General features: G+C 34.5%; 1 protein-coding gene and 1 long non-coding RNA gene across 2 annotated transcripts in view; one reads left to right on the top strand and one right to left on the bottom strand.

Annotated features, from left to right (window-relative positions):
• LOC144438925 (transcription initiation factor TFIID subunit 1-like) overlaps positions 1 to 18,164 on the top strand; it is a 32,594-nt gene extending 14,430 nt beyond the window's left edge. The window contains exons 13-35 of the mRNA XM_078128152.1: positions 298 to 471; positions 878 to 1,068; positions 1,684 to 1,798; positions 2,108 to 2,249; positions 2,756 to 2,886; positions 3,677 to 3,754; positions 4,641 to 4,793; positions 5,342 to 5,464; positions 6,304 to 6,479; positions 6,803 to 6,926; positions 7,366 to 7,548; positions 7,969 to 8,105; positions 8,540 to 8,699; positions 9,884 to 10,089; positions 10,309 to 10,417; positions 10,846 to 10,944; positions 11,708 to 11,800; positions 12,802 to 12,954; positions 13,724 to 13,843; positions 14,035 to 14,212; positions 14,378 to 14,581; positions 15,745 to 15,845; positions 16,128 to 18,164. Coding sequence (XP_077984278.1) covers positions 298 to 471; positions 878 to 1,068; positions 1,684 to 1,798; positions 2,108 to 2,249; positions 2,756 to 2,886; positions 3,677 to 3,754; positions 4,641 to 4,793; positions 5,342 to 5,464; positions 6,304 to 6,479; positions 6,803 to 6,926; positions 7,366 to 7,548; positions 7,969 to 8,105; positions 8,540 to 8,699; positions 9,884 to 10,089; positions 10,309 to 10,417; positions 10,846 to 10,944; positions 11,708 to 11,800; positions 12,802 to 12,954; positions 13,724 to 13,843; positions 14,035 to 14,212; positions 14,378 to 14,581; positions 15,745 to 15,845; positions 16,128 to 16,547 — 3,570 coding nt within the window. The 3' untranslated portion in view covers positions 16,548 to 18,164. The remainder of the gene's footprint in view (positions 1 to 297; positions 472 to 877; positions 1,069 to 1,683; positions 1,799 to 2,107; positions 2,250 to 2,755; positions 2,887 to 3,676; positions 3,755 to 4,640; positions 4,794 to 5,341; positions 5,465 to 6,303; positions 6,480 to 6,802; positions 6,927 to 7,365; positions 7,549 to 7,968; positions 8,106 to 8,539; positions 8,700 to 9,883; positions 10,090 to 10,308; positions 10,418 to 10,845; positions 10,945 to 11,707; positions 11,801 to 12,801; positions 12,955 to 13,723; positions 13,844 to 14,034; positions 14,213 to 14,377; positions 14,582 to 15,744; positions 15,846 to 16,127) is intronic.
• Positions 18,165 to 19,442: 1,278 nt separating this feature from the next.
• On the bottom strand, positions 19,443 to 22,830 carry LOC144438490 (uncharacterized). The gene is made up of 4 exons (XR_013481066.1): positions 22,767 to 22,830; positions 21,738 to 21,812; positions 20,092 to 20,196; positions 19,443 to 19,534 (listed from the first exon to the last, which is right to left on the bottom strand). It is a non-coding gene; the product is annotated as an uncharacterized LOC144438490 (long non-coding RNA).
• Positions 22,831 to 27,888: the final 5,058 nt, after the last annotated feature.

The raw sequence follows: 27,888 nt of genomic DNA, 5'->3' as shown, positions 1-27,888 counted from the left end.
ATATTATAGCACAGGTCTTCTATCTATGATAGAGAGACTGTGGTCATAGCTCATGACTCCTAAGTGCTTATTACCGCCAGATAAAAAGTCATGAATATTCAGTGTTCATCTAATTCATATGTGTACCTGATATCTCCCATGATGCAACACTGGGTCACTGTCAGGACAATTGATGTAAAAAGAAGTTTCAATTTGGCTTTTCTTGGTTATTGTGCATAATTTATGTGATGTCAACCATAAAATGACTCCTCAGCACCCAAAAGTTTTTTTAAGTAAGCCTATTATTTTACATATCAGGAAAGGGAACAAGAAAGGTTGGCATCAGGTGGTGGTGAAATGTTCTTTATGAGAACACCAGAAGACTTAACTGGTATGGATGGAGAACTTTTATTGGCTGAATACAGTGAAGAGTACCCACCACATGTCATGAATGTTGGCATGGCAACTAAAATAAAAAACTATTACAGAAGGGTCAGTAATGCAAGATTCTGTATTTAGTCATGATTTGTGGATTGTGAATGATGGAGTTGAGATATGTAATGTGTATTGTCTGTATTACGTAGCCACATACTCTGGGTCTGGGATAAAGACATACTAAACCAGGACTATGGTGTTATATGTTGACATTGTATTGGAAAACTAGTTCATATATAATAACAGTGACACATTGTATTAAGACACATCAGTCCATAATAGTTACCTAGTATTGTGATAGTAACACCAAACAATCAGTTCATATATATTTTGACATTGCATTGAAAATAATGACACCATACAACCAGTTACTGTTTGCAGAGTATAAACTCTAACATTTTATTCATTACCTTGTCAATAAAATGTAATCAGTCATTTAGTTTCTGATCATGTTTTATTACAGAAACCCGGTATTGAGCATAAGCCACCAGATTATAGATATGGAGAAACAAGTTATGCCCACTCCTCACCATTCCTTGGGTCTTTAGCACCTGGACAATCAGTACAAGCTTTTGAAAACAATTTATTCCGAGCGCCAATCTATCGCCATACCATGCCATCCACAGACTTTCTTATCATCAGAACAAGGATAGGGTATGTAGTATTTTATTGATGGTTGTAGTTATGATATTAATGTAGGTGGTGGATATTTATGCTTGTTAAGTTTTCTGCATGTACTACTCCTGTAACAGTTTGTATACGGTGACTACTTATGGTGTGACTTCAGTGTAAGTAATCTACAAAAAATAATTGTCTGTCACAATAATGTATTCTGAAGGCTGATAGGGCTTCCAAGTTCTACTTGTGCCTCTAAGATATTTGTTTTCAATGCAGTTAATTCTCTCTCAGTTTTGAGAAGAAAGGTAGTGTTTTGGTTTATGTTACGTCTTTTGGACAATCAAAATGCTTTGAGTAATTGTGTTGTTACACATGATGTATGGTTTGGTGGGCTTAAGGGATATTTGCTGAAGATTTTACATATTAGATTTACATTTGTGTTTGCTTCTTCTAAAACACCCACTGTACTATTTTACAGTCATATTTTGTCATGTGATATTATGTAAGTTGCTTTGTGATGCTTTTTTTGTTGTTCTCTGGACTACGAGTCCGTAATAAAGTTTCATAATAATTTTGTCTTTCTACATTCATGTATGTAGCTAGTTTTAATTTGCAAAAATAATAAATTAGTATATCTTTTTTGTGACATAGATATTATATCCGTGAAGTAGAAGATATCTATACAGTAGGGCAGGTATGCCCATTAATGGAAGTACCAGGACCAAACTCTAAGAAAGCAAACAATCACATTAGAGATTTCTTACAGGTAAGACAAGTTTTAATATTGAATGAAAATATCCTACAGGGATTGATACAATTTGGTACAAAAAAGCAGACTTATTATTATGAAGTCAGTAAGATGCACAAAAATAGAAAATATATCCTGTAGAAAATAGAACTTTGATGACTAAAACCATCTTGACTGTCAATGAATGGTTTTGTCTGTTTACACTCCTAACCAGAAAGAGAGCATTTCTATGAAGAGCGCCCCCTTGTGGTCAGAAGATGGACTTAAACAGACTAACTCAAAAAGATTGAGACTAAGTTTAATATGTATTTTATGTGTTTTCAACAGGTATTCATTTATAGATTGTTTTGGAAAAGTAAGGATACTCCGAGGAGAATTAAGATGGAAGATATCAAGAAAGCTTTTCCAACTCATTCTGAAAGTAGTATTAGAAAACGACTCAAACTGTGTGCTGACTTCAAAAGAACTGGTAAGATTTATTTTTTAACACCAACTCATTCTAAAAGTATCAAAGTGCTAGCATACACCACCAATTTCCTGCTGTGCTGCAGTTAGCAGCACTGAGTGATGCTGAAAACTTTTTCCTGTGTACTGTTGGTATTTCCACTGCAGTTGCAATACTAAAAACATGATTGCATACCTTGCACCAAGTATTCCATAGGCATAAAAAATTATGTCAATGCACAGTTCAACGAGTTGTACTTTTTATAAAATTGACTGGTTGAATAAACTCTGTAATAATAACATAACTTCATTACACAAAGTTCCAGTGTGGGTACTCAGAGCTATTTGCACTTGTGCTTGTGGTGTTTTCTACTGCAATTCTATTAGCTATGCTTATAAAAGTATGACCACAGAGAACAACGCAATCATTCATGCAAATATTCATGTGAGATAGGTTTACTACTTCTACATAACAATGTAGACTCAATTAATTCAATACAGTAAACAGTTAATTAAAATGATTGATTGTAGGTATGGACTCAAACTGGTGGGTTTTAAAGCCTGACTTTAGGTTACCCACTGAAGAAGAAATCCGTGCAATGGTTTCTCCAGAACAGTGCTGTGGTTATGGTAGTATGTTAGCAGCAGAACAAAGACTTCAGGTAAATGGTTTATGTACCAAAGTCCCATTGACTAGGTTGAATCTGATAGGTTGATTATTAATTTGAATATCTGTGATGAATGTTGGCCATCTTTGTCACACAAATACTTTAAATAGCATGTAGAGACTCGGTCTAAAGGGGGTCTCTCCTATAATATCAGATATGATCTCTCTGCTTGTATTAGATTTTGTCTTCATTGTCTGTGTTTAACCCTTTCATTCCTAGAGACGACATTTGAATAAATAGAAACTTGATTGTAAGAACATTTTCTAAAATTTAAGAATATTACTTCATTGGGAAGTAATATTTCTTGAATTCTGGTCTAAAATAAAGTAGATTTTTTTCCAAAGATTACAGAGAAACAAAATTTTTGTTCAAAAATTTTGGCGGGAAAGTTTCTAGTCCTGAATGGGTTAAATGTTAAAATCAATTTTTTCTTTTATATTACCTTATTTGTGTAATATTTGAATGACTGATTTCTCTCATCTCTCATCTATAATACTGGACATATACATAGAAGTTGAAACTAATATCACAAATCACATGAAGGATGGTCCTACTTGTCCCAAAGATATTACTATATAGTACATGAGTCATTCTGTGTCATCGACCCAGACTTGTGATTTTCAAGATATGTTTGATATGATTTAAAATCATAAGGATAACAGGAATTCCTTATCAAAGTCACCTCCAGAGTAGTGTTTCTTATATTTTTTAAATTAGTGTCATTGCAACCAAGTTTCTGTAATGTCAATGTCAATGTCAATGGTTTTATTCTGTTACTGTATAGGATGCTGGTTATGGTGAGAAATCATTATTTGCTCCTGATGATGATAATGAAGATAATGATGTTAAGATTGATGATGAAGTAAGTTGTGTTTTCACTATCAATTCCAACTATCAATCAATTGATGATGAAGTATTAAAGTTGTGTTTTTATTTTCAATTCCAATTCCAACTATTAGTCAGTCAGTCACCATTGACTATTTGTGATCATGGTTGCCCCTCCTCAAGAAGCCTGCTGACACACCAAATAGTTCAGTTTACTGCCATAGTTCTGAGATCTTTCAGCCTCATATCATAAATAGTGTAGACTATCTGTACTTTGAACTGATATTTAGATTTCATTCCCCAATATTTTCCTCATTCAGCCAAGAAAAATATAATTGACCTAAGGGAGAGTTGAAAGACGAGTAGTGACAAAACAGTATTTACTGGTTAGAGAGAGAAATAAGCCAACTAACAATTTCTTTTCTATGATACATGTATATTTATTAATTTCTAATTTCATTGTTCTTAGTTCTTCTCAGTTTTCTTGATTACCAACAAAACAATAAAAAAGGCAGCTTTCTAGTTTTTCAAAAATGATTGTTAATGTACCTATTAGTTTACTTGTAAACAAATATTAAAAGTTCAGCCATAAGAAGGAGCTTCAGGAGGGGAATTTTATACAAGTTGAACAAAATATTTATCCTATCACACAGGAGAACTGACAATATACATTAAGTTCTGACTATTATGTTGAATTAGGTTTAACTGCATGATGCCAATGTTGACTTTGGGGAAGAATCTTTTGTAGATCACCCAATTAAATTTCCACTCCAACAAAATTTGAATATCCCATGTCAACCTCTAGATTCCCATAGCAAGTGACCCTAGGTTGTGTGTGAATTAGACAATTCTATATAATATTGTGGTATTTGCAAGTAAGATTTATATACTGAGTCAAAAAACCATGACATTTTTTTGGGAAGGTCCGTGCAGCACCATGGAATACCACTAGAGCATTTATATCAGCAATGAAAGGTAAATGTTTATTGGCTGTCACTGATCCTATAGCTGATCCTACTGGATGTGGTGAAGGCTTCTCCTATATCAAGATACCAAATAAACCACAACAACAAAAGGTAATTACATCACACTTTTTGTTCCAAACTTAACACATTTTAAAGTAGAAAGCTTTTTGAAAAGTCACAAGCATGATTGTTTGTGTATTAAAGTATATCATATCAAATCCTAGTTGCATGTTGTGTATTGACCAATATTTATCCTATCATGTGTATTTTCTACTGTACTTTTATACAGTCCTTTCTGTGTTTTATATTAATAAAGTGTCTATTTGATTAGTAAGAATATATGATTTTGATGAGATGTTGTTACAAGATACAAGATACAAGAAAAGTTTATTATCTCACATAGAGAAATTACAGTGACATGGATCCATACATTAAACACATATTAAAATAAAGATACAATAAATACATAATAAAATGTACACACTGTTTATGTCTTTAAAATGAAATATGATCTTTGACCTCTGTAGGTCAGATAAAATGATGAAAACAAAGCAATGCAGAGCAGTTTATGTCAGTCAAAGTGATGATGGTCAGAAAATAGAGTCAGAGTAAATGTAAGTGCAGTAATCATTGAAATTAAAATTAATGTCTTGCTGTAGGATGATACAAATTCACCTCAAACTGTGAAAAGAACCGTCACTGGTACTGATGCAGATTTAAGAAGACTTTCACTTAAAGATGCTAAAGCACTCCTGAGGAAGTTTGGAGTACCGGAACATGAGGTATGGATTACGCTTTGAAATTAACTACCTTGTAACTAACTTCTAGTGCCGTATGCACTCCTGAGAAGGGATATAGTAATAATTGATATCATGATACTGTATTATAACTTCAGACTGTAAACACACGTATTATACCTGTCTGTACTTACTTAGCTTTATTTATTTTTTATTTATTTATTTACTTCAAGAACATGCTCATAAAAAAACCCCATAAAACACATACAAAAGACAAAGTTAAATACGACAAAAACACAAGAGACAGTCTAGGTAACATGAACAAGTGAAAGGAAAGGTTATATTGATGAAAGAAGCCAAAAATTCCAGACACTGTCAATTAAAAGTCAACATGAGTTAAGTGTGGTAATGAATTGATGGGTGATTTCAGTAGTGTGTTGATCAAGACATTTTCAGCTAGTTTTGGAATGGCATCATGTTGTCTCTGTTCTCCACTAGTTTAGAATGACATTATCTTGTCTCTGTTCTGTACAGAAGTTATCTGGTAGTTTAGAATGACATTATCTTGTCTTTGTTCTGTACAGAAGTTATCTGGTAGTTTAGAATGACATTATCTTGTTTCTGTTCTGTACAGAAGTTATCTGGTAGTTTAGAATGACATTATCTTGTTTCTGTTCTGTACAGAAGTTATCTGGTAGTTTAGAATGACATTATCTTGTCTTTGTTCTGTACAGAAGTTATCTGGTAGTTTAGAATGACATTATCTTGTCTCTGTTCTGTACAGAAGTTATCTGGTAGTTTAGAATGACATTATCTTGTCTTTGTTCTGTACAGAAGTTATCTGCTAGTTTAGAATCACATTATCTTGTTTCTGTTCTGTACAGATCAAGAAGTTATCCCGTTGGGAAGTGATTGATGTTGTTAGAACCATGTCAACAGAGCAGGCCAAACAAGGTGAAGGAACAACAAGTAAATTTGCACGTGGTAATAGATTTAGTATAGCTGAACACCAGGAGAGATACAAAGAAGAATGTCAGAGGATATTTGATCTACAAAATAAGTGAGTTCTTATCTGCATTTTATATATACTTCTGTAGCTTAGTTCCATGTCCCATCACAATAAGTTTCTGGAATCTTGTGTGTATAAGTTGTTACAGTTTGTATAAATTGTTACAGTTTGTATAAATTGTTACAGTTTGCAACTTGACACACAGCTTTTCGAACCAATCCATATCCCCAGCTCATTTGCATATAATTGTTCAGTGGAAATTAGAATTTCACATACATAGTAGAAAAGTACAGGTAATGTATTCATACTTTCATATTTTATTAAAGCAACAGTTTTCATCAAGTAATACATTATTTGATATTTTTATATTTCAGAGTGCTAGCTTCAGATGAAGTGTTATCTACTGATGAAGAAAGTAGTTCAGGTGATGACAGTGACTTGGATGAAATGGAGAAGAACATAGAAAGTATGCTATCTAACAAGAAGACAAGTTCCCAGGTAAACTAAACTAAACTAAACTAAACTAAACTAAACTAAACTAAACTTAGCTAAACTAATAATACATGGGGATCATGATGTTTGAATGGATAGAGATGCCAGTCTGGAATCTGCAGGTTACAGATCCGAGCTTCCATGCTGCTGTTTGTTTCTGAGTGGTTGGTAAGATTTGAACCACAATTGTGTCAAAGTCATCCAAGCTGTATAATTGGGGACCTGATAGGATAGAGGTTACAATGTGAATGCTTTAATCCTATGCACTTACAGAGGCTGCAATGGATTGTGTGCTCCCTAGGGAGTTGAGAAAGAGTAAAGAAAGGGCTGTTGTGCCACTATAGATCCATGCCAGGAGTAATTATTGTAAATCACTTTGAGCAGTGTGGGAAAGTATTATATGAAAACTAACTGTATTATTGTTATTTATTTTCATTCCATTTAGTTGTCTCATGAGAAAGAAGAGCAAGAAAGGAAGGAATTACAGAGAATGTTGATGGGTGAAGATAGTAAGGATAGCAAAGACAGTAAATCTCGTACTGGTACACCAATACCAGGATCTAGTTACTCTAATAAGGATAACAAAGATGATGATGCTAACTCAGTTGTCAGTTTTGGATCCTCATTTGTAAGTATTCTAAGCAATGTGTGAAATCAAGGGGTGAAGGGTCAATAGCGCTAGTGTAGGGGTCAAGGGTCAAATGTTCAAAAACAATGAATGTTATCCATTATACACAGAACAATTCAAGTAAGTAGTCAAAGGTTTATCATTCAAGAATGTGAGGAATATCATTCATGGTATATTAGAAGTAATTCAAGCAATTACCTAGGTGGCAAAAGTATCGGGTCAGAAAATGAAATTATGATAAATGAAAATAGAACATGTAGATAAGTAGTTGGAAGGGGGGGGGGGAGGGATGGGGTGTGTCTTCGTTACAACTTTTTTATTTCATAGTCATTGTATACATATCGTGAAGTTTACATGTAAACATAGTGAACAGAGGGTAGCAAACATGAAAGATTGAAGTATAATATGTTCTTGTTGTAGACTGGACGACGTTTGAAGATTTACAGAACTTTCCGTGATGATGAGGGCAAAGAATATCAGCGAATAGAAACTGTCAGAAAACCAGAAGTTATTGATACCTATGTCAGGATCAGACAAACTAAAGATGGAAATTTTATGTAAGTGTATAATCACAGACACTGAAGCTCACTCTCTGTCAGTCAGTCTGTCTGTCTGTCTATCTGTCTGTCTGTCTGTCTCTCACTAGCTTGTTCTTTCTATCTTTCTTTCCCTCCCTATCTCCCAAACAATGTTCTGTTCAATGTCATTGAAAGGTTCAATTCACACACAATCCTCATTATACAGATGTATCTTCAGTTTGCTCTTGAAAATATCCATTTTTGAGGATTGTCTTGTGCATATATGCTTATACCAGAGTGTGGAATAAAATCAATAAATCAAACTTCTTGAAAAAGTTTGCCATGGTGGAAAAAATAGTGCAAGATTTAAGCTGTTTTATATTATTTACTACTCTCAAGTTGCCAAGAGACGTCGATTTACTTTACAAGATAAACCACACAGAGTAGTATTTTATGTTTTCATTTGTACACAGACGTCAATTTGCTTTACAAGATGAACAACACAGAGAAGAAATGAAGAAAGAAAGAAGGAGAATACAGGAACAACTGAGAAGGATTAAGAGAAATCAAGAAAAAGAAAAGAATGAACCTCCTAAACCACCAAAGAAAAAGAAATTCAAACCAGATTTGAAGGTATTTATAGATTTAGTAAATATGGAACTATCTTTATAATATATTTAGTAAATATGTAACTATCTTTATACTATGCTTGGTACGTATTTATAGATTTAGTAAATATGTAATTCTTGCTACCTGCAATACAATTCTACACATCACTGTGGAGTCAAATGGAACGAAGTCGTGCGACAACGCGTTCTAATGTCGACAACTACACTTCCGGTCGGCTATGCTAATACACATGAATGTTTCTTTCCCATTTTCAGTTGTAGACATCTCTTGTAATTTTGCCCTGGAAAGATACTGTACATATTTAAATTTCCCACCTCCATAATTATATGAGCTTAAAACTTGTGTTTATCTTATTTGTTACAATTAAACTGTTTGAAAGAAACATTCATGTGTATTGACATAGGCGACCGGAAGTGTAGGTGTCGACAAATGCAAGCGCGGTCGCGAGACTGCGTTCCATTTGACTCCTTAGCGATGCATAGAATTGTATTGCAGATAGCGAGAATTATCTTATGTTACTATGCTTGGTACGTGTTGTACACTGGTAAAGTAGCCATTTTAATTTATTTATTTATTATTTTATTTATACTCGGTTTAAAAAGTAGCACAGACGTGCTAATACATCCGAGATGTAAATTATAAATAAAAAACTACAGTAAAACTGTCTGGAAGATAAAATACACATCACAAAAATAACATATATACCAAACAAAACAAACCAACAACAAAGACTCAATCGAGTAACAAGAGGCCATCGTGATATGCTACTTCTGCTATGTGCAAGAATAGGTGTACACCTTAACTCAACCTTTCCAACCAGGACATATCTGGAACAATCTCCCTGCCAACAAAACCCAGTCCCAATCCAATAAATGCATTTAAATCAACTGGTGAGAACTGGGCTTGGTTTTCATTCTCTGTGACCTCTGTGCATGTATGCATATCATTATGGGATAGTACTCAAACTGTTGAGGATCCACATGACTTTGAAGAAGATGAAGAAATGAAGGTTACACACATTTGAGTATAAAGAGAAACAAGTCAAACTAAATGATGAAAAAATGAGATAATAAATATATGTGCATGCACCAATTCATGGTCACAGGGAACTTATTTAGCTGTATGGTTATAATAGTAGAAACCTCTAGTAAATTGACATAACCTTATTTTGATGTTTGTATTGTCAGCTCAAGTGTGGTGCCTGTGGTGCAATTGGTCATATGAGGACCAATAAAGAATGTCCATTGTATCAGAAGAGTACGCCGTCCAATCCAATCCAAGTTGCCATGACAGAAGAACAGGAAGAGTTAGTGGAGAAGACACTCCGCGATGATGATGATTTGGTGAAAACCGATGGTACCAAGATAACATTAGCAAAGTCTGTTATTGACCAGTAAGTTACAGATACACTGTTACGGTAGTTGATGTCCAATATCTCCTGTAATTGGATCAATTAACATCATTGTTATTAGTAGACATTACCATATATGCCTATTGCCAGCGTATTACAGGATCCTTTTTAAGCCATAGTAACATTTTGCTTCTAAGGATTTTTATTTTGGGATGTCATAACGTGTATTTCTGCTAAATGTAAATGTATTGTTCTATACAGTGCTGAGTATTTAAAACGGAAATCATTGGTGTTGAAGTTTCCTAAAGAATCGGTACAATCTAAGAAGAGAAGGAGAGCTGGTACAGTTGTACATTGTGATTACTTGAAGGTAAGGATAAGGTCAAAGGTCAGACACAAAGTGTACTTGTAGTTTTAACGTTTTTGTTTATGGTGTATGAGTGTACTAAACTAAAGAAAATTGAATTTCATTTGTACTATACTACGTTCTATCAATGCAATTTATAAATTATTATACACAGCTCTGATAAATAAAATCTATCATTTTTCAGTTTATGTTATTGATGAAGTATAATATATTTGCCGTATATGAAACTGATGAGAAACTTTAAATAATTTTCATATTCAACCCATTTCATCCAAACTATGAAAGGTATGCAGTATAGATGCAATGTTTCAAGTGTTAAGAACTAAACTATGAAAGTTGAATAACCTGTTAAACTGTAATATTTGTCATAGCGTACAGCATGTTGAGGCAGTGCTTACAGTGAAGGTTTGTTTTATTATGTTTTTTTACAGAAACCTAGGAAGTCAGCCAATCGACGTCGTACTGATCCACTGGTAACTTTGTCAAGTTTACTGGAAGAAATTCTGAACATTATGAGAGATATGGAGAATGTAAGTAATTATTTGTTTGTTGGGAATATTATTAGAGATATGGAAAATGTAAGTAATTATTTGTTTGTTGGAAATACCAAAAGGAACTATTTCAATTTATAAGCTCCAAAACAAATTTGAAATGAAATATAGAGAAATATCAAAAACAAATGAAAATATAGGACAATATGTTAGAGAAAGTACATCAAGTAAACTTAAAGTTATTATACCTTAATTTTTAGCTATCTGATATTTCATGCAAGGTCTGATAACATAACTTGAAGCCTGTATTTAAGCCAATAGTGATGTCTATGTGGATACATAAGTATTCCCTCCATGTTGATTTCAGCTGTTCTTGGTCATCATTCAAAGGAACTCCCTACATATATTTGAAATTAGTCAAGTGAATACTTAGCTATCAACAGAGATTTGATAAGTTTGCCAACATGAACCCACGTCCATGTTTATTTCAGCTTTTCTCAGTCATCGTTCAAAGGAACTCCTTACATATTATTATTATTATTATTTTATTTCTTGTAAGAAAACGCGCTACACGTGCGTCTCAGCGTGTTGTACAGACTGAAGTTTAAAAATTGCAATAAAGTAAAGAAAATAAGAGCACACATAATGGGACAAGTGTAAAAAAGACCGACTAACATATAGTGAAATTTGGCAAATGAATGCTTACCTGTGACTGTCATTGGAGATGTGATAAGTCTACCAATGACTTATATCACTGTGATATCATTCTCTATATTAATGATTTGTGTTTCTTTCTTTGCAGACTTATCCTTTTCATGGACCTGTTAATCCGCGTCAAGTTCCTGATTACTACAAGATAGTCAAGAAACCTATGGATTTACAGACAATGAGAGAGGTATGAGAGGAGTTTATATACAACGCTGTCAAAATATGGAATGATTTAAATGTTGATGTTAAAACCTGCATTACTCTGCAGTCTTTTAAATGTAAATTATGTAAATTTAATCTTTTAGAAAACAGTTAGTTATATAGTTGTTTTTTTGTCCTTCTGTTTTTTTCCAAATTTTGAATCTATTTGTTTCACTTCATTGTTTTGTGTGTTTGTATAGTTACATCTATGTATTTTTAATGTATATCTTTGTATATTTTCACACTGTATGAAATGAACGTTTGGCTTAAAAGTCTCGGGTTTAAATAAAGTCTAAAAATATTAAAGGAGCACAGACTGAGTTTAGACAGTTTTTACTGTGGTTAGTAATACAAAATACTTTACATAAAACCATGGCTAAACTAATCAAGTATAGTGTTTACAACGATTAATGTCAATTTTTTGCCAACCATCCAACTCATGCGTTGATCATGTAATGACAGGGATTTCCTCAGATTTGGTGATACGTACCAACAATTATGTCATCAAATCGTTCATATATTATATCTAAATGCCAGGATTGAGTTATACCAGTATCAAGTAACGAATGAGTGTGCTTCAGTAAGTGGAGTACAATATGCAAACTTTGTAGGCAACAAAGATTGCGTCCAAAAACCGTCTAAACTCAGCCTATACCCCTTTAATAATGTCAACTCTCTAAGTATACACCAGTCATTATTTTATACCCCAACGACTACTTTCAAGAAGAATCATACTTTCCTAGAACTTCTAGTCCATCAGTCATTAAAATTTGGAAACATCTGAAAAAAACCTTTCTCAATTCATATGGAGCCAGGCAACATGGACACAGGCGTCATCCACCCTTTTATACATTCAACTGTTGTGAGACAACCCCTTGGTGTAAGTCAACTGACAGAATTTAAAATTCTCATTTGAGAAGACTGGTTAGCTACATGAATAGTCAAAATAATTTCTTTTTCTTTATTGACTTTCTTTTGCTTTTTCAGAATGTGCGCAGGAAAAAATATACTTCGACAGAAATATTTTTTGAAGATACAAAACAGATTGTTGTTAACAGTACAATCTATAATGGTGCTAAGAGTGCCTTGACAGTTGCAGCACAAAATATGTGTGAATTGTGTAAACAAAAAATAATGGAGGTAATGTCATTCATTTTCATTTTATGCCATAGTCCAGTTAAAAATAAATTTTTGTACCAAAATGCCTGGGTAGTCCTTGCTTACAGCCTGAGTCCTCGGATCTTCTTTGTGGATGTGAAGTCACATTGTTTAGTCATGAGTGACTTCAAAATATTGTCCCAGAGTGTTGGTAACATGTGCTGTCCTCTATCTCTGTTTAGAGATGGTATTGTCCCAGAGAGTTGGTAACGTGTGCTGGCCTCTGTCTCTGTTTAGAGATGTTTGTAATGCTCTGATGTACATAATGTTTTTTGATTCCCCCTGACAAACCAGTCGGTTTGCCTAGCAAGGATGCAAACATTCTCCATGTCATTTCTATGCCCAGGATCTCCATTCATCATGATATCAAACCATACTCAAGTTGTTACTCCAGTTAGCAGAAAGACAACAGATTGTATAGTTTGAGGGGTCGCCATACTTGTAACAGTGTTTTCTGTATCAAGTCATTCATATATCAGTGTTTTCTACATCAAGTCATTCATGTAGCCGTGTTTGCTACTGTACATCAAGTCATTCATGTAGCAGTGTTTTCTACATCAAGTCATGCATGTAGCAGTTTATGTTACATCAAGTCATGCATGTAGCAGTTTATGTTACATCAAGTCATGCATGTAGCGGTGTTTTCTACATCAAGTCATTCATGTAGCAGTGTTTTCTACATCAAGTCATTCATGTAGCAGTGTTTTCTACATCAAGTCATTCATTTAGCAGTGTCTTCATTTGATTACAGAAAGAGGACAGATTTACACGAATTGAAAAGGCAATCAACCCTTTACTGGATGATGATGATCAAGTAGCCTTCTCATTTATTCTGGATAACATTGTAGGTAAAATGAAAGAAGTGCCAGAGGTAACTAAAACATATATATGTGTTCTTTTACATACCAATCTTATTTGTAATATACTCTAGTATAACATACATTTTTCTAATCATGTAACATATTATGTGAAATCAAAGTTTGACTATAACATAGCTCATTCAAGTATCTTCTTATGATGCATGTGTTGTTGACTTTACATCTGTTTTGTGTTATCCTGTAGTCATGGCCTTTCCATCAACCAGTCAATGCCAAGTTTGTAAAAGATTACTACAAAGTCATCAAAGCACCAATGGATTTGGAAACTATTCGACACAATACAGCCCACCATTACTATCATAACAGAGAAGAATTCCTTGAACATGTTGAGTTGTTGTATGCTAACAGTAAAAAATACAATGGTAAGTATACGGCTATATATATTTGTTTGTGAACTCCATCCTTTAGTCTACAATTACTGTAAGTGTAACAGGGGCTTACTTCAATATGACCCGACAAACCCTGTATTTTGTCAGCCTCCCTACCTTTTCTTTTTGTCAAGTTTATCTTGTGTTTATTTTTTGCAGGAGCTGAAAGTGTGTATACAGAGACGTCTAAAAAGATTGTTGAAATCTGCAAGCTGGAATTATCAGCGAATGAAGAACATTTAGCACAGTTAGAGAAAGACATTTCAGCAACACGTGAAGCTGCCTTGGATGCTGTAGAAACTGATAGCATATCAATAGCACCAAGTACACCTCAAGGTTTACTAGATGGTGAAGATTTAGCAGGTATGAATGAATGAATGGGTCTTAGTTTTGTTTGAATGGTTGTTACTACCTGAAGCTATGTAATGGAGAAATATAAGTGTCTTTTGCTGAATTCTTAGAGACTAATCTGAGACTATGTAAAAGGTCACTGTACTTTCATGGGTAAGGTGGGGGGGGGGTGGGGGGGGGGGTGGGGGGGGGCTGTGGCTACCATTGAAACTGTTCATTTCAATTATGAACACATTCAGAATTATCTACTACCTTACCATAAATCAAGACAGTTTTTTTACTGTTACTACAATTTCCTCTATACATCATATAAAGGCTAAGGTTGGGTTAGGATTGAAATTTGGGTAGTGAAATAAACTGGTTGGTAAAGATATAGAAAAAGTTGGTCCAGAACAAAAGAATTACCCTATATGATCCATATGGTTTCACTGATAAGATAACACTTATATGAGAACCTGGGATTGAATCTTTACCCTTTGATATATTTGATGCTTAACTACACTGTGCAAAAGTCTTCTATAACTACACTGTGCAAAAGTCTTCTGTAACTACACTGTGCAAAAGTCTTCTGTAACTACACTGTGCAAAAGTCTTCTGTAACTACACTGTGCAAAAGTCTTCTATAACTACACTGTGCAAAAGTCTTCTATAACTACACTGTGCAAAAGTCTTCTATAACTACACTGTGCGAATGTCTTCTGTAACTACACACATTGTGCAAAAGTCTTCTGTAACTACACTGTGCAAAAGTCTTCTGTTAAACTACACTGTGCAAAAGTCTTCTGTTAAACTACACTGTGCAAAAGTCTTCTGTAACTACACTGTGCAAAAGTCTTCTATAACTACACTGTGCAAAAGTCTTCTGTAACTACACTGTGCAAAAGTCTTCTGTAACTACACTGTGCAAAAGTCTTCTGTAACTACACTGTGCAAAAGTCTTCTGTAACTACACTGTGCAAAAGTCTTCTGTAACTACACTGTGCAAAAGTCTTCTGTAACTACACTGTGCAAAAGTCTTCTGTAACTACACTGTGCAAAAGTCTTCTGTAACTACACTGTGCAAAAGTCTTCTGTAACTACACTGTGCAAAAGTCTTCTGTAAGGATAATCTTGGCTTTAACATAATCTAAAAGTATCATGTCTTTGAAATGGTCATATTGTTTGTATATTGACAGTGTTTGATGACACAAGTAGTTTGAACGGGAGAGGCAAGGATGGTGATGGTGAATATGTTGATGTTGAAAGTTATGATGATAACTTGGATGATCTCAGAGAGGTAAGAATGTTTATTGATTTCTACCACAATTATTGTATGATTAAATGTGAAGTAACAACTAAAATCTTTAAAATTTAGCAATATTTTGACATTTTTGTTGTGTACCATTCTTAGTAGAGGTGCCAGACCAGGTACAATATGTTAGCTGAGCCATAACTTGTCATGAGATTGGTGTTGAGTATAACTGAAGTCTAACCCTTCTAATGATTGAACCATTGAATTTGACATGTCAGTACAGATGTACAGGTATATTTTTAAAATGGTATTCTAACTGAATTACAGGGTGAGTTAGATGAGAATGAAGAAAACAGTGTACTATTCAGGGATTTACAACTCACTCCAGAAAATAGTGAAGATGAAAGTGATGAGGATGATGAAGCAAGATTTCTGAAACAACAAAGTGATGAAGATGGTTCATTCTTCTCAATGGGTAATGATGATAGTAGGATGAGCTTCCCTGAAAATGATGAAACTCGGTTTAGTTTTAGTGCTAATGAGAGCGGTTACAGTTTCGATGGAGCGCCAGCTGTTGAATCAACTGGTTTTCTTGAAAGGGTTATTTCAGATTCAGAGGACGAAGAGAAAGCAAACATGATGAGTAGAATGCAACAGAATCAAGCAAATCCCCCTGAGACAATAGAAGATGGACTTGAAGATGATGATGATGACTTTATTGCTGTTGAAGATGATGACATGATTTGAGAATTTTTATATTCCATATTTTCATCATCATTATATTTATAACCCCCTTCCCCGGTTTGTACTGCCCAAGGGGGTGCTATTGCAATAGGTTTCATCTGTCTGTGTGTCTGTCTGTCTGTATATCCATCAGTCTATACACAACCATATCTTGTATATACAAAGGCTGATTTGATCAAACTTGACACAAATGTGATATACAGTTCTACTAAAGGAGTTAGATGTTCATGGCTGTGTTTTATAGCATTATCACAAAATGGCTGCTATTTCCATCTTTAAAATGTGCTGTTTGTACACAATATCTTAGAAATTGCAATGCATTGAAACTCTATTACAGTGGTATGACAACATTGTAGTGAATCGGCCAGTTAAGGGGGGGGGGAGGGGGGTTAGCCACATTTCACGTTATATATTTATACAAATCATGGATATGAGTGCTATCAAGACAGTTGTACAGGAGTAGTTTCATGTTGCCAAGATTGTGCTCATCTGTAAACAGACTTGAAAATGCCAATCATGGTGATAATCTTTCAACCCTTTCAAGTTTTGAGGTTTATGAAGCCAACCATTTCTAATGGTTTTGTACATAAGAATTTACAAATGTATTTCTATAATCATTGCATAGAACCATTCATATTGGTATTCTAATTTATACGTATGTTTTGTTATTGTACATGGTATCTTAGTCTGCTTTGATATAGTATGTATTTCTTGTGATTTACAAAGGTTATAACACTCAAGAAGTTCAAAGTTTTTTAGGATTGAGCTGAGCTTTCCATCTGTCTTGGTCAAAGAATGACAAATTCCATAGTTATAGTTGACCACTAGGTGGCGGTATGACATCTTGGTTGATAATCCTCATCAGAATGACAAATTCCATAGTTACAGTTGACCACTAGGTGGCGGTATGATCATCCGATTGCAGATGTTAAGTAGTTTGATGCCCCTGTGTCTGTTGATTTTAGGATTGTAGCATCTGATGTTTATAAACCTCCCTGAGCTTCCTCAGGAAATTGGCTGATTATACCGCCACCAAGTGGTCAGCGGTAACTATGGTATTTGTCATTCTGATGAGGATCGTCAACCAAGCCAGATTGAAAGCACGATGCTAAAAACTTTGAACTGTTTGTGTCATATAACTTTTGTAAATCATTTGATCTACCAAGCTTAGGAACACTTTTGGTTATGTACTAGTATTTCTTAGTTGTAATATTTTTTGTTGTAAACAAAATAACCGATTCAGTCAGGATCTCCTGTGCCAAAATTAGTATGTGAAGACGAGGCAAGGAGTCATATATCTCCTGTTGGAGATATATCATCTATGAAGTCTTGTTTAACAGGAACATTTTGTGTTATCTTTGGTAAAATCTAATGGTAAGAAGTTTTTGCCAAGTGAAATTTTTACAGTGTCAGTTAATGAAGAATTTAACAATATTTCACCCTATTTATGGAGACCAGCATAGGACATGATTTCTGACACAAAAGGCAAGATGTACGTAATTCATAGAACTATGACTTGATATCAGATATGAGTTTAAACATGTTGATACAAGTACAGATATACTTGTAGACAAAATGTGTAAAATATGACATTTTGAGTGAGTTAATAAATGAATACAGAAAACACATCTTTTTTCTTTGTGTATACATGTGTTTATGTTACAGTATTGTGATATTGAAGGCAAATTAGCTTTGATTTTGGAGGCAATTATTTTGAAATTGTCCAAATCAAAGTGATTCCTTGTTAGGTACATGTTTTTAGCACAATATCAAAGCTCAGTAGTGTCTTAGAAATCCTGATTTGTATGCATGTTTATGGATGTATGTATATATGATTATGTGTGTATATATGTATGTATGTATGTATGTATGTATGATTATGTGTGTATGTATATATGTATGTATGTATGTATGATTATGTGTGTATGTATATATGTATGTATGTATGCATACACACAGTATTGTGATGTGATATTGAAGGCAAATTAGCTGTTCCTATTGTCTTCGATTTTGGAGGCATACACACATACATGCATACATGCATACATGCATACATACATACATGCATACATACATACATACGTACATACATACATACATACATACATACATACGTACATACATACATACATACATACATACATACATACATACATACATACATACATACATACATACATACATACATACATACATACATACATACATACATACAAACGTACGTACGTACGTACGTACGTACGTACGTACATACATACGTACGTACGTACGTACGTACGTACGTACATACATACATACATACATACATACATACATACATACATACATACATACATACATACATACATACATACATACATACAAACGTACGTACGTACGTACGTACGTACATACGTACGTACGTACGTACGTACGTACGTACGTACGTACGTACATACATACATACATACGTACGTACGTACGTACGTACGTACGTACGTACGTACGTACGTACGTACATACATACATACATACATACATACATACATACATACATACATACACACACACACACACACACACATACATGCATGCATACATACATACATACATACATGCATACATACATACATACATACATACATACATACATACATACATACATACATGCATGCATGCATGCATACATACATACATACATACATACATACATACATACATACATACATACATACATACATACATACATACATACATAGAAATGCATATGGAAAACAAAATATATACAGAATAAACATCAAACGCATTATCTCAACAATAGAAATCAAACTGACTTTCTTGCAATGACTGAATTACCAATATATACTCGCTCTTCAATATGCTGTTACATAATTCATATTTATTGAATATAATCTAAAGGTACGACACAGGAGAGTAAGATAAATAAAGAGTAGGTAATCATGTCTTTTCTTCTTCCAGTATTATCCGAAGTATGTATGGATAAGTGTCGCCTGCAATACAACGATAATAGAATGCTGTTATTAGCATGTTTACAACAGTGAGAAATGATGGCTTGAAGTTTCACTGATGAGACGTGATGTTTTTGACTCAAAGATTTCAACCATAGACTAACATTATACATAACAGAGACAAAACACACAGCAGGGCCCTTTAACAAATCACATTCATATACATAACATACACACAAAAGCGCAAGCGCATAAAGAAGTTTAAGTAGTTACTAATGATATGATATGATACGATACGATACGGTACGGTACGATACGATACGATACGATACGATACGATACGATACGATACGATACGATATAATATACGACACGATACGATACGATACGATATGATAGGGCATGGTAGAACGTGACGTGACGTGATATGATATGATATATGACACGATATATGATATAATATGATATGTGATATGTGATGTGGTGTGATGTGATGTGATGTGATGGGAAACAATATGTTACGATGTGATACAAACAATTATAATATTGTAAAAAATATGATATATGACATGATATGATATGATATGATATACACTGACCTTTTGGGCTGCTTCACCGTTACTGGCAATATAAAGGAGAATTACATCCAGCAAAACACACATCTGTTTCGCACATATGAGCCGGAATATTACAGCAACCAGAGGCTACATTAGCACCGCCGGTCAGAATAGTTTCAAGCATTTGGTCAGTCAGTTTGTTTTCAGGCGTCAGCGTAATAACAATGAAAGGATAAAATATATATATATATAAGTATATATAAATAAATAAATATAAGTATTTCAGAAGAGGTAAGAAATCCATGATTTCACGTTAAAGATCGAATTTAGGCCTGGAAGCTAGCTGTGTATTGAAAAGATGAAACATACTACTAGTATATAACGTACGCGTGTACGATCAAAGTCATACTGAAATCAGTAAGGGACATATTTGAAAGGATGAAAGATATTACTTATCAGATATCGTTGTGGTTGTTTTATTTATCTATTTTGATACATTGTATATTATTTTGTAGAAAAGATTTTGATATTTTTGTACGTTTTACATTTTCTACCAATATATATTATAATTGTTATTAGAAGAAGATCAAATCCATGCATTTTGACTATTGGTCACTCAAGCCGCAAATGAAAATGTTGTCCTTGTTTGTGCACTCTTTATCATTATTGTTGATTTTAAAATTATTTTCCTCAAACCAAAACAGATAGCTAATATCGAAAGGAGGCTGTGATACTGATCAACATAGGAATGAAATTACAAAAATTGACATGTGTCCCTTTATGTCCTATTTAGTAATTTGTATTTAGGCAATATCTGATGAATGCATGTTTTAAAACTCAGTATTTGCATTGATGATCAACAAATACACGTGGCCTACAAAAAATCGTGGTGCATCGCAGCCAGTCGTGATCAATTTATCAATTTTAGATTGCAATAAAGGAAACTGAATTTAGGCTAATCACTATTTTTGAGAACTTATTTCATTGTAAAGACCAGTTACTGTAGTTTTTTTATGTTTGTTTTTGTTTACTTCTATTTTCACTTAAAATTAAGTGAATACAATGGATAATGATGAATACCATGTAATTTCAAACCTTCACCCCCCCCCCCCAAAAAAGAGATAATGTATCAGAGTATATCAGTAAGAGGCATGGAAAATGTTGACAGTACAACTGGTGAAAAAAACACGGGTGTGTTTGCTTGAATGAAGTGAACCAAGGGAAGACTTCATGCAGACAAATTAGGTAAAGATGACAAGATAACTGATGCAAAAGCACAGTGGGCACCTCTGATTTAGGTTGACGCAGTGCTGTTATCAATTTGTTTATATATCTGTGGACGTTAGTCAATGTAACTTAAACGTAACAGTAACAGTCACACTTACAAAATATAGATTTTAACTGAGACCACTAGTGGCCTGAGTTTGTAATGAAGAAATGGGGTTATAGGTCATGGGATCCCATGGGTGTTTATACTTTGACAAGTTACTGTCACTAATTACGTCATAAACCCAGAGCATAAATCTTTCTCATTTCTGATTGTCACGAGGAAGCAAACGCATTGGTATTACATGTATTTAGGTTATGAGGTGTTATTTATAAGCAGTGGTGACACACAATAAATAGATAGTGAATAGTCAGTTATTTTAGCCGAAAATGAACAGAATAGAAATACACTATGTTTTTACCTGCACTCGCTACAGCCACCACAACCTTAACCAAACACAACGCAAGTAAAACACACAGAGTCTTCATGATTGATCCTGGAATTAAATAAAACAAGAGGTGATATATAAAAACAAAAAGGACACTGCAGTCACCCTACGAACCGTTTATCTATATTTCCTTCCAAATGTATGTATGTAATGTATGTATGTATGTATGTATGTATGTATGTATGTATGTATGTAATGCGAGACATAAAGTGGCCAACAAGCCAATTGTGATATCGGTGGCCACTTTATGTCGTTTTTATCTTTTCGAAAAATGAATGGTCTTGTGTACATTGAAGTTTTGAAAAAATCACAATTGGATGAAATTTATCTAAGATATTTAGAAAAACGCAAATGAAGATTTTGCCTAAATATCGATATTCTATTTGACATTTTAAATAGTTCCAAAGCTAAAGCCATCCAAAACAGTTAATGCTCGAACCTGCAGAGTCCAAGCTGTCTACTCTAACCAATTGACCATCATGACTCCACAACTATGATTCAATTTATACATGTAAATCATTATTGCGAGAAGGGGAAGATAGACGTCCAGCTCCATCGCTGATTTACTCTACACTGGATTTTGGAGTGAGACATGTCTTGGTCAAACACATACTCCATGCACATTTTTTAAAGACTTATCCGCTATATCAATACTCTCTGTTTAGAGTCTAGATACATGTGATAAATGGACGTCTGTATTCGTAACATCATCTGCATTGAATCTTTGTTTCGACATCTGTCCTTTATCTAATTGGACTAAAACCCAAAGAGATATATGAAGTCAGACAGTAAACTACCTTAGCCTCTGCCCGATAGGTTAAATTTAAATCTCATTTTGTGCGCACCCCCACCTCCTCGCCATCGCTCAGACTATCTCGTGGTTTATCCTTAATGTGAATATCTACAAATCCAAGTTGTCATTCACACACTTGTATTGAAGGAAGACGAACTATGAAAATCTCACGAATATAGACTAACGTGCATAAAAAAGTGACGACCTACCTGAGCTGGCGAGTATAATCGTCCTAGCAAGTAAGTAAGTATATAGAATGGTGGTAACGGCGTCTTGGAAGGTAGACTGTATGATCTGAATGTGTGAGACTGGTCCTTATATACACTATATATGCGTGACAAGAGCATCGTTTCATAGTCGTCAAATTGACTTATTTAAGTAACAAAATACAAAACATGACATGTTAAAATGGTATTTTTGCATGCTATGATTAGCCTTGCTTTAAAACATTGCGTGCCGTTTTATTTTATGAGTGGTCTAAGTATATATATATATATAACATGAACAGTCATTTATGGACAATTTATCAACAGTGTATTGAAAAGCTATCCACGTCAGTGAATTTACGAAGTTTAGCAGAAAATGCTTGGAAACACGCAAACGTTTTTAATATGGGGGAGGGGGAGGGGGCTGTTGAAGTTTACAGTAATTTATAATTTGAGTAACCATCAATACTGGTACATGGTAATGTGGTGTAATATCAGACGTCTCAGTACGTATGTGGTATGATCGTGTTAGCATAAGAAAACCTTGTACTCTCCAGCATTATTAAATGCATGCATATCTTTTGAAATGATGTAGAAAACAATAGCAGCAGCAGCAGCAGCAGCAGCAGCAACAACAACAACAACAACAACAACAACAACAACAACAACAACAACAACAACTACAATAACAAGGTATCCCACCATCGACCCATCCATCCATTCATCCATCCATCCATCCATCTTTGTAAATACGTGTAATGCTGCCGTGAATTCAATAGATAACAGAAGCTTGAATTAAAGGTATTCTGAAAGATAATTAGTAGGCTTCTTTGCAGGAACACTATTTTGCCCCATACCAACGAATTTAGTTCGCTGTTCGTTCATTTGTTAATTAGTTAAACTTACTAGATAGATAGACAGACAGACAGACAGACAGACAGACAGACAGATAGATAGATAGATAGATAGATAGTCACTAAGTTAGTTAGTTAGTTAGTTAGATAGTTAGTCAGTTGGTTACTCAGTGAATGGAAAATAGTTACTTCGTTAGTCAATTAGTTAGTTAGTTCGTTAGTTAGATTAGTTTCTCTGACATCGCATGCAACTAATTGTAGGTGATGTAAAATGATGAAATGACTCTCCTGAACCCATAGTTTATGAAAATACATCTATTTCCTGGAGTGATGTCTTATTGTTTACAGGAAGCTCATCCTTCAATGTAGGAACACCCTCTTCTTGAGGTCCTCAAGAAGAGGGTGTTCCTACATTGAAGGATGAGCTTCCTGTAAACAATAAGAGTAACAGAGGCGTTGTAAAAGTAAATCATTTGTGAGCTTGCCACTATTTGGAAGACAGACAGTACACGTACATTTTCCAATGGGCCGACAAAACGGCTCTAACCCCCCCCCCCTCCACCCCCTTGTAAAATCCAAAAAAGGTTTACTCCTATATCATTCATTTCTAATACATTATGATGCGCCCCCTCCCCAAATGACCAGTCCCTAATATGTCCTTAAAAGGTTGACAGTTCGTATAGCCTTTGTCCTTTTAGTCCACTTGACTGCATGTGATTTATATCCGAAAACTCGCACTACTGTCGTTTATCCTGTCAAGGAACTACGAAGTATGTTCCCTCAACGACGGTTGTGAAATACAAACAAGAAGTCTGACTCGTGGATATGTATAAATCATGGCGTTTAGAGGCACCTGAATAAGAGCAGTAAATGTTGAGTGATTATTTGCATTATATCAAGGAATATATATACTATCATATTCAGTCAGTATTTCCTTCTACAAACTATCCTGTTATTCACCTATCAAAAAACTTGTGTATCATAAGTTTGCATCTCAAAAAGTTATATCGTGCTTTAGACTGTTGACAGTCGCTCGCGCCTTTTTTTCCTACGTATTATCTAAACTCCGATCCGGCGCAATACTAGTCTAATCGTTATCGAGGGCTGAAGGCCCGAGTGGTCGAGGGCCGAAGGCCCGAGCCCTCGATATCAGTTTGCGATTAGACCAGTGTTGCGCCGGATCAAAGTTTAGATAAAACGTAGGAAAAAAGGCGTGAGCGACTGTCGACAGTCTAATCGTGCTTGTGACCATAGACTTTACTCCCCAGTGCTAGTGTCTATGCTGTAATAAGGTCCAATATTGACATTACTGATGACAGAGTATTGAGGTTGATGTTTGTCTTGTAGTGATTAAACTAGAGTGTCATACGATATAGTTTTTTTTTTCGAAACTCACTATTAAACAATCGTTGGTATGTTTCGACATCGTAGGCCTGAGTATAATAAATGAATGATGACCGCTAATATGTTAGCATGTTCAATGATTTATTGTATTAAAAACAAATGATTGTATACAGTTGAATGCCGTCGACGTTTATTACACTTAATAAGGAAGTAATTTAAATTTACTAAATCGTAGTATTGTCCGGTGGTATCAGTTTTTATCTACTCTTCGTGATACGATGTACAATCATATTTGTCCCCATTTTTCTCTTACGATATTTCAGAGTGATAATCATGAATATAGTTAATAACTTTTGATTTCCGATTTGGTCGTTTGGCTTTATGGGAATTATTCAGAACAATGGAATGACGTCATCATACGCGAAGACAGAAAAAAACTTTTGGCGATGGTTATTACATTATTTATTAGTTATTATATATTAGTTATTACTTCACCATTACATACCCCAACCCGTGCCTCACAATTACTTAACTCGTTCATGTCTCAGTGGAAACCTGCCAGTCCCTAAGGTAAAGCTCACGGTCAGCCAACACAACTTCAAATATGCTTGTACTCAGCACTGGAATTCACTCCCAACAACAATAAAACTTATTTCTAATAGACACCAATTCAAAAAACAGCTAAAAATACATCTTTTCACAGAGTAATGTTTTTTTTTTGTTTTGTTGTTGTTGTTGTTTTTTTGTAACTTGACAAACGTTCCTTTGTACTTAGACTTATCCGCATTTTCCAATTAGCCCTCTAGTCACTTCGTATTCATTTTCACATTTTTTGTAAATAGTAGTTTTTAGTAGTTACATTGTATTTCACTATTTCTCGTATCAAGTATTATAATTTAAGTAGTAGGTTGGATCATGGACACGGCTAGGTATGCTTACCTATTTCCATGGTTCCCACCAGCGTTAATATATTTTATTAGAATTTTTTTTGTATTCACATTTTTGTCTTTTCTTTCGTTATTGTTTAACTTTGGTGAAATAAAGATTCATTCATATATTATATGCGACCAAATACAAAGATTATCTGTGTAATATGGTGGAAGTGAAACTCGGCAATTTCTTTACAGGGTCAGTAAGACGGCGGGCAACGTTCATCATTTAATTGAAGAAGAGATATATTGTACAATTGTTTGTGACTTAGTACTAGACTAGTGTATTGAATTTTGGAATAACTTCTTTATATCATCGTACCCTATCTAAACGTATCCTAACTGGTTGAAGGTTGGGGAATTAACACATCGGATGTTTCACTTCAAAAATAAGGGAAAGTTTAGTAGCTTGTACTAGTTGTAATTCTAATGCGTTACTTATAATGAGTTCGGTATTTAAATTATATTTTGAGAGTGCACACTTAGTGTGTACATTATTTACAGTTTTAACGGGTCGTTTGCATAATTAATAATTTTCAGTAAGTAGGCAATATCTTAATAATAAAAGCAATTCCGTCATAATTGTGTACAAAACGTCAAGAATAAAAACGTGAACACGTCCTATAAGGTTCGTTGACATAGCTTTTAGTTTTAATGGGTCATTTGTATAATGATTTTGGCAATTACATGTAGGTTATATCTTGCGTTTGTTTTATTTAATTCCAATGTGATTAAAATCCGATGTAGATGTCGGCTAATCGTTCATAGCTATTTTACCTTCGTTATTTTGCCTGAATTGACCTTCTTGGTACATGTTTACATTTTTTATCCTGATCGCCTCCTGGCCTCCTGGCGATCAATCAGGAAAAATAAGAATGTTTGCCTATTGAGGTAAATTGACTCGAGACTCCTCATATACCAATTGTGAAGAAAGTCGTACCAAATGAATAATAATGAGCGATGACGACAGCCTGTCAACTTGTGATGGATTGCTACTGACCCCCCCCATGCGCCGTTTGATCTTCACCCAGCATGGGGCTTAACCCCATTTAACGCCTAAAGTAATGCAGGTTTAAATTCCACCATATGCAGTTGCGGCAGTAGTGTCTAATTTTCTCTGAAAGCGTGCATGATGTCAGAAATTGTACTTGTATGATATTTTAATGCACAGAAATATATGTTTGCTGTAGATTTTCCTTACTGACTCATGTCATGTTACAGTTATTCAATGTACATTTATAATATTTTTAGTAAAAACTTTGCTAGAAGAAGCCATACCCAGCTCAGAATAATTACGTACAGTAAATAAATTTCAGTAAATTTTATAACTCTCTTAGTCAAGCAAGTGAATGAGGTAATGAGTGAGTTTACTGTAGTGTTGAAAATGTATGCTGCATCATTACCATTAATGTATGGGAATGCAAAATGCAATTACAAACACCACATTTCTCGTACTAACAACAGAATAACGTCTGTTGAAACATAGACCCTAAACGGGTAGGGTCGTGTAGGGTATATGGTTGAAAGTAATGACACCACAGCACTCAATGTCTCACAATACATAAACATATGCATATGCACATGATATTATTTGATCTTTACTGAAACTTTGGTTAGCCAACGCGTATTTGAAATAGAGGTGGACACGGACGGACGGACGAACGGATTGACGAACCACCCAAAGTGCTAGGCTAAAAAAATTACGCATTGTCACATACTTTAGAATTTTTACAGCAAGATTCATGGTCCTAATAGAATTTCCTTGATATGGCAACCATTATACTTATTTTCTACTCGACACACTATTTAGTCTTTATACCCCAAGCTACCAAGTCGTCACTGTACTTGTGGCAGATACATTAATTGATCTTGGCACTGGCAAACATGCACTGTTCTGTTGTATATGATAATGAATACACTCAGTCTGTTTGACTGTACTGTGTACTAGTCGTATTAATGATACACGTAACTTGACTAGAGGCTCGCACATTCCTTTCT

Source organism: Glandiceps talaboti, chromosome 8, assembly GCF_964340395.1.
Source record: "Glandiceps talaboti chromosome 8, keGlaTala1.1, whole genome shotgun sequence".
Taxonomy (NCBI): domain Eukaryota; kingdom Metazoa; phylum Hemichordata; class Enteropneusta; family Spengelidae; genus Glandiceps; species Glandiceps talaboti.
Note: the sequence above shows the minus strand (reverse complement) of the source record. Positions and strands in the feature narration are given on the sequence as shown.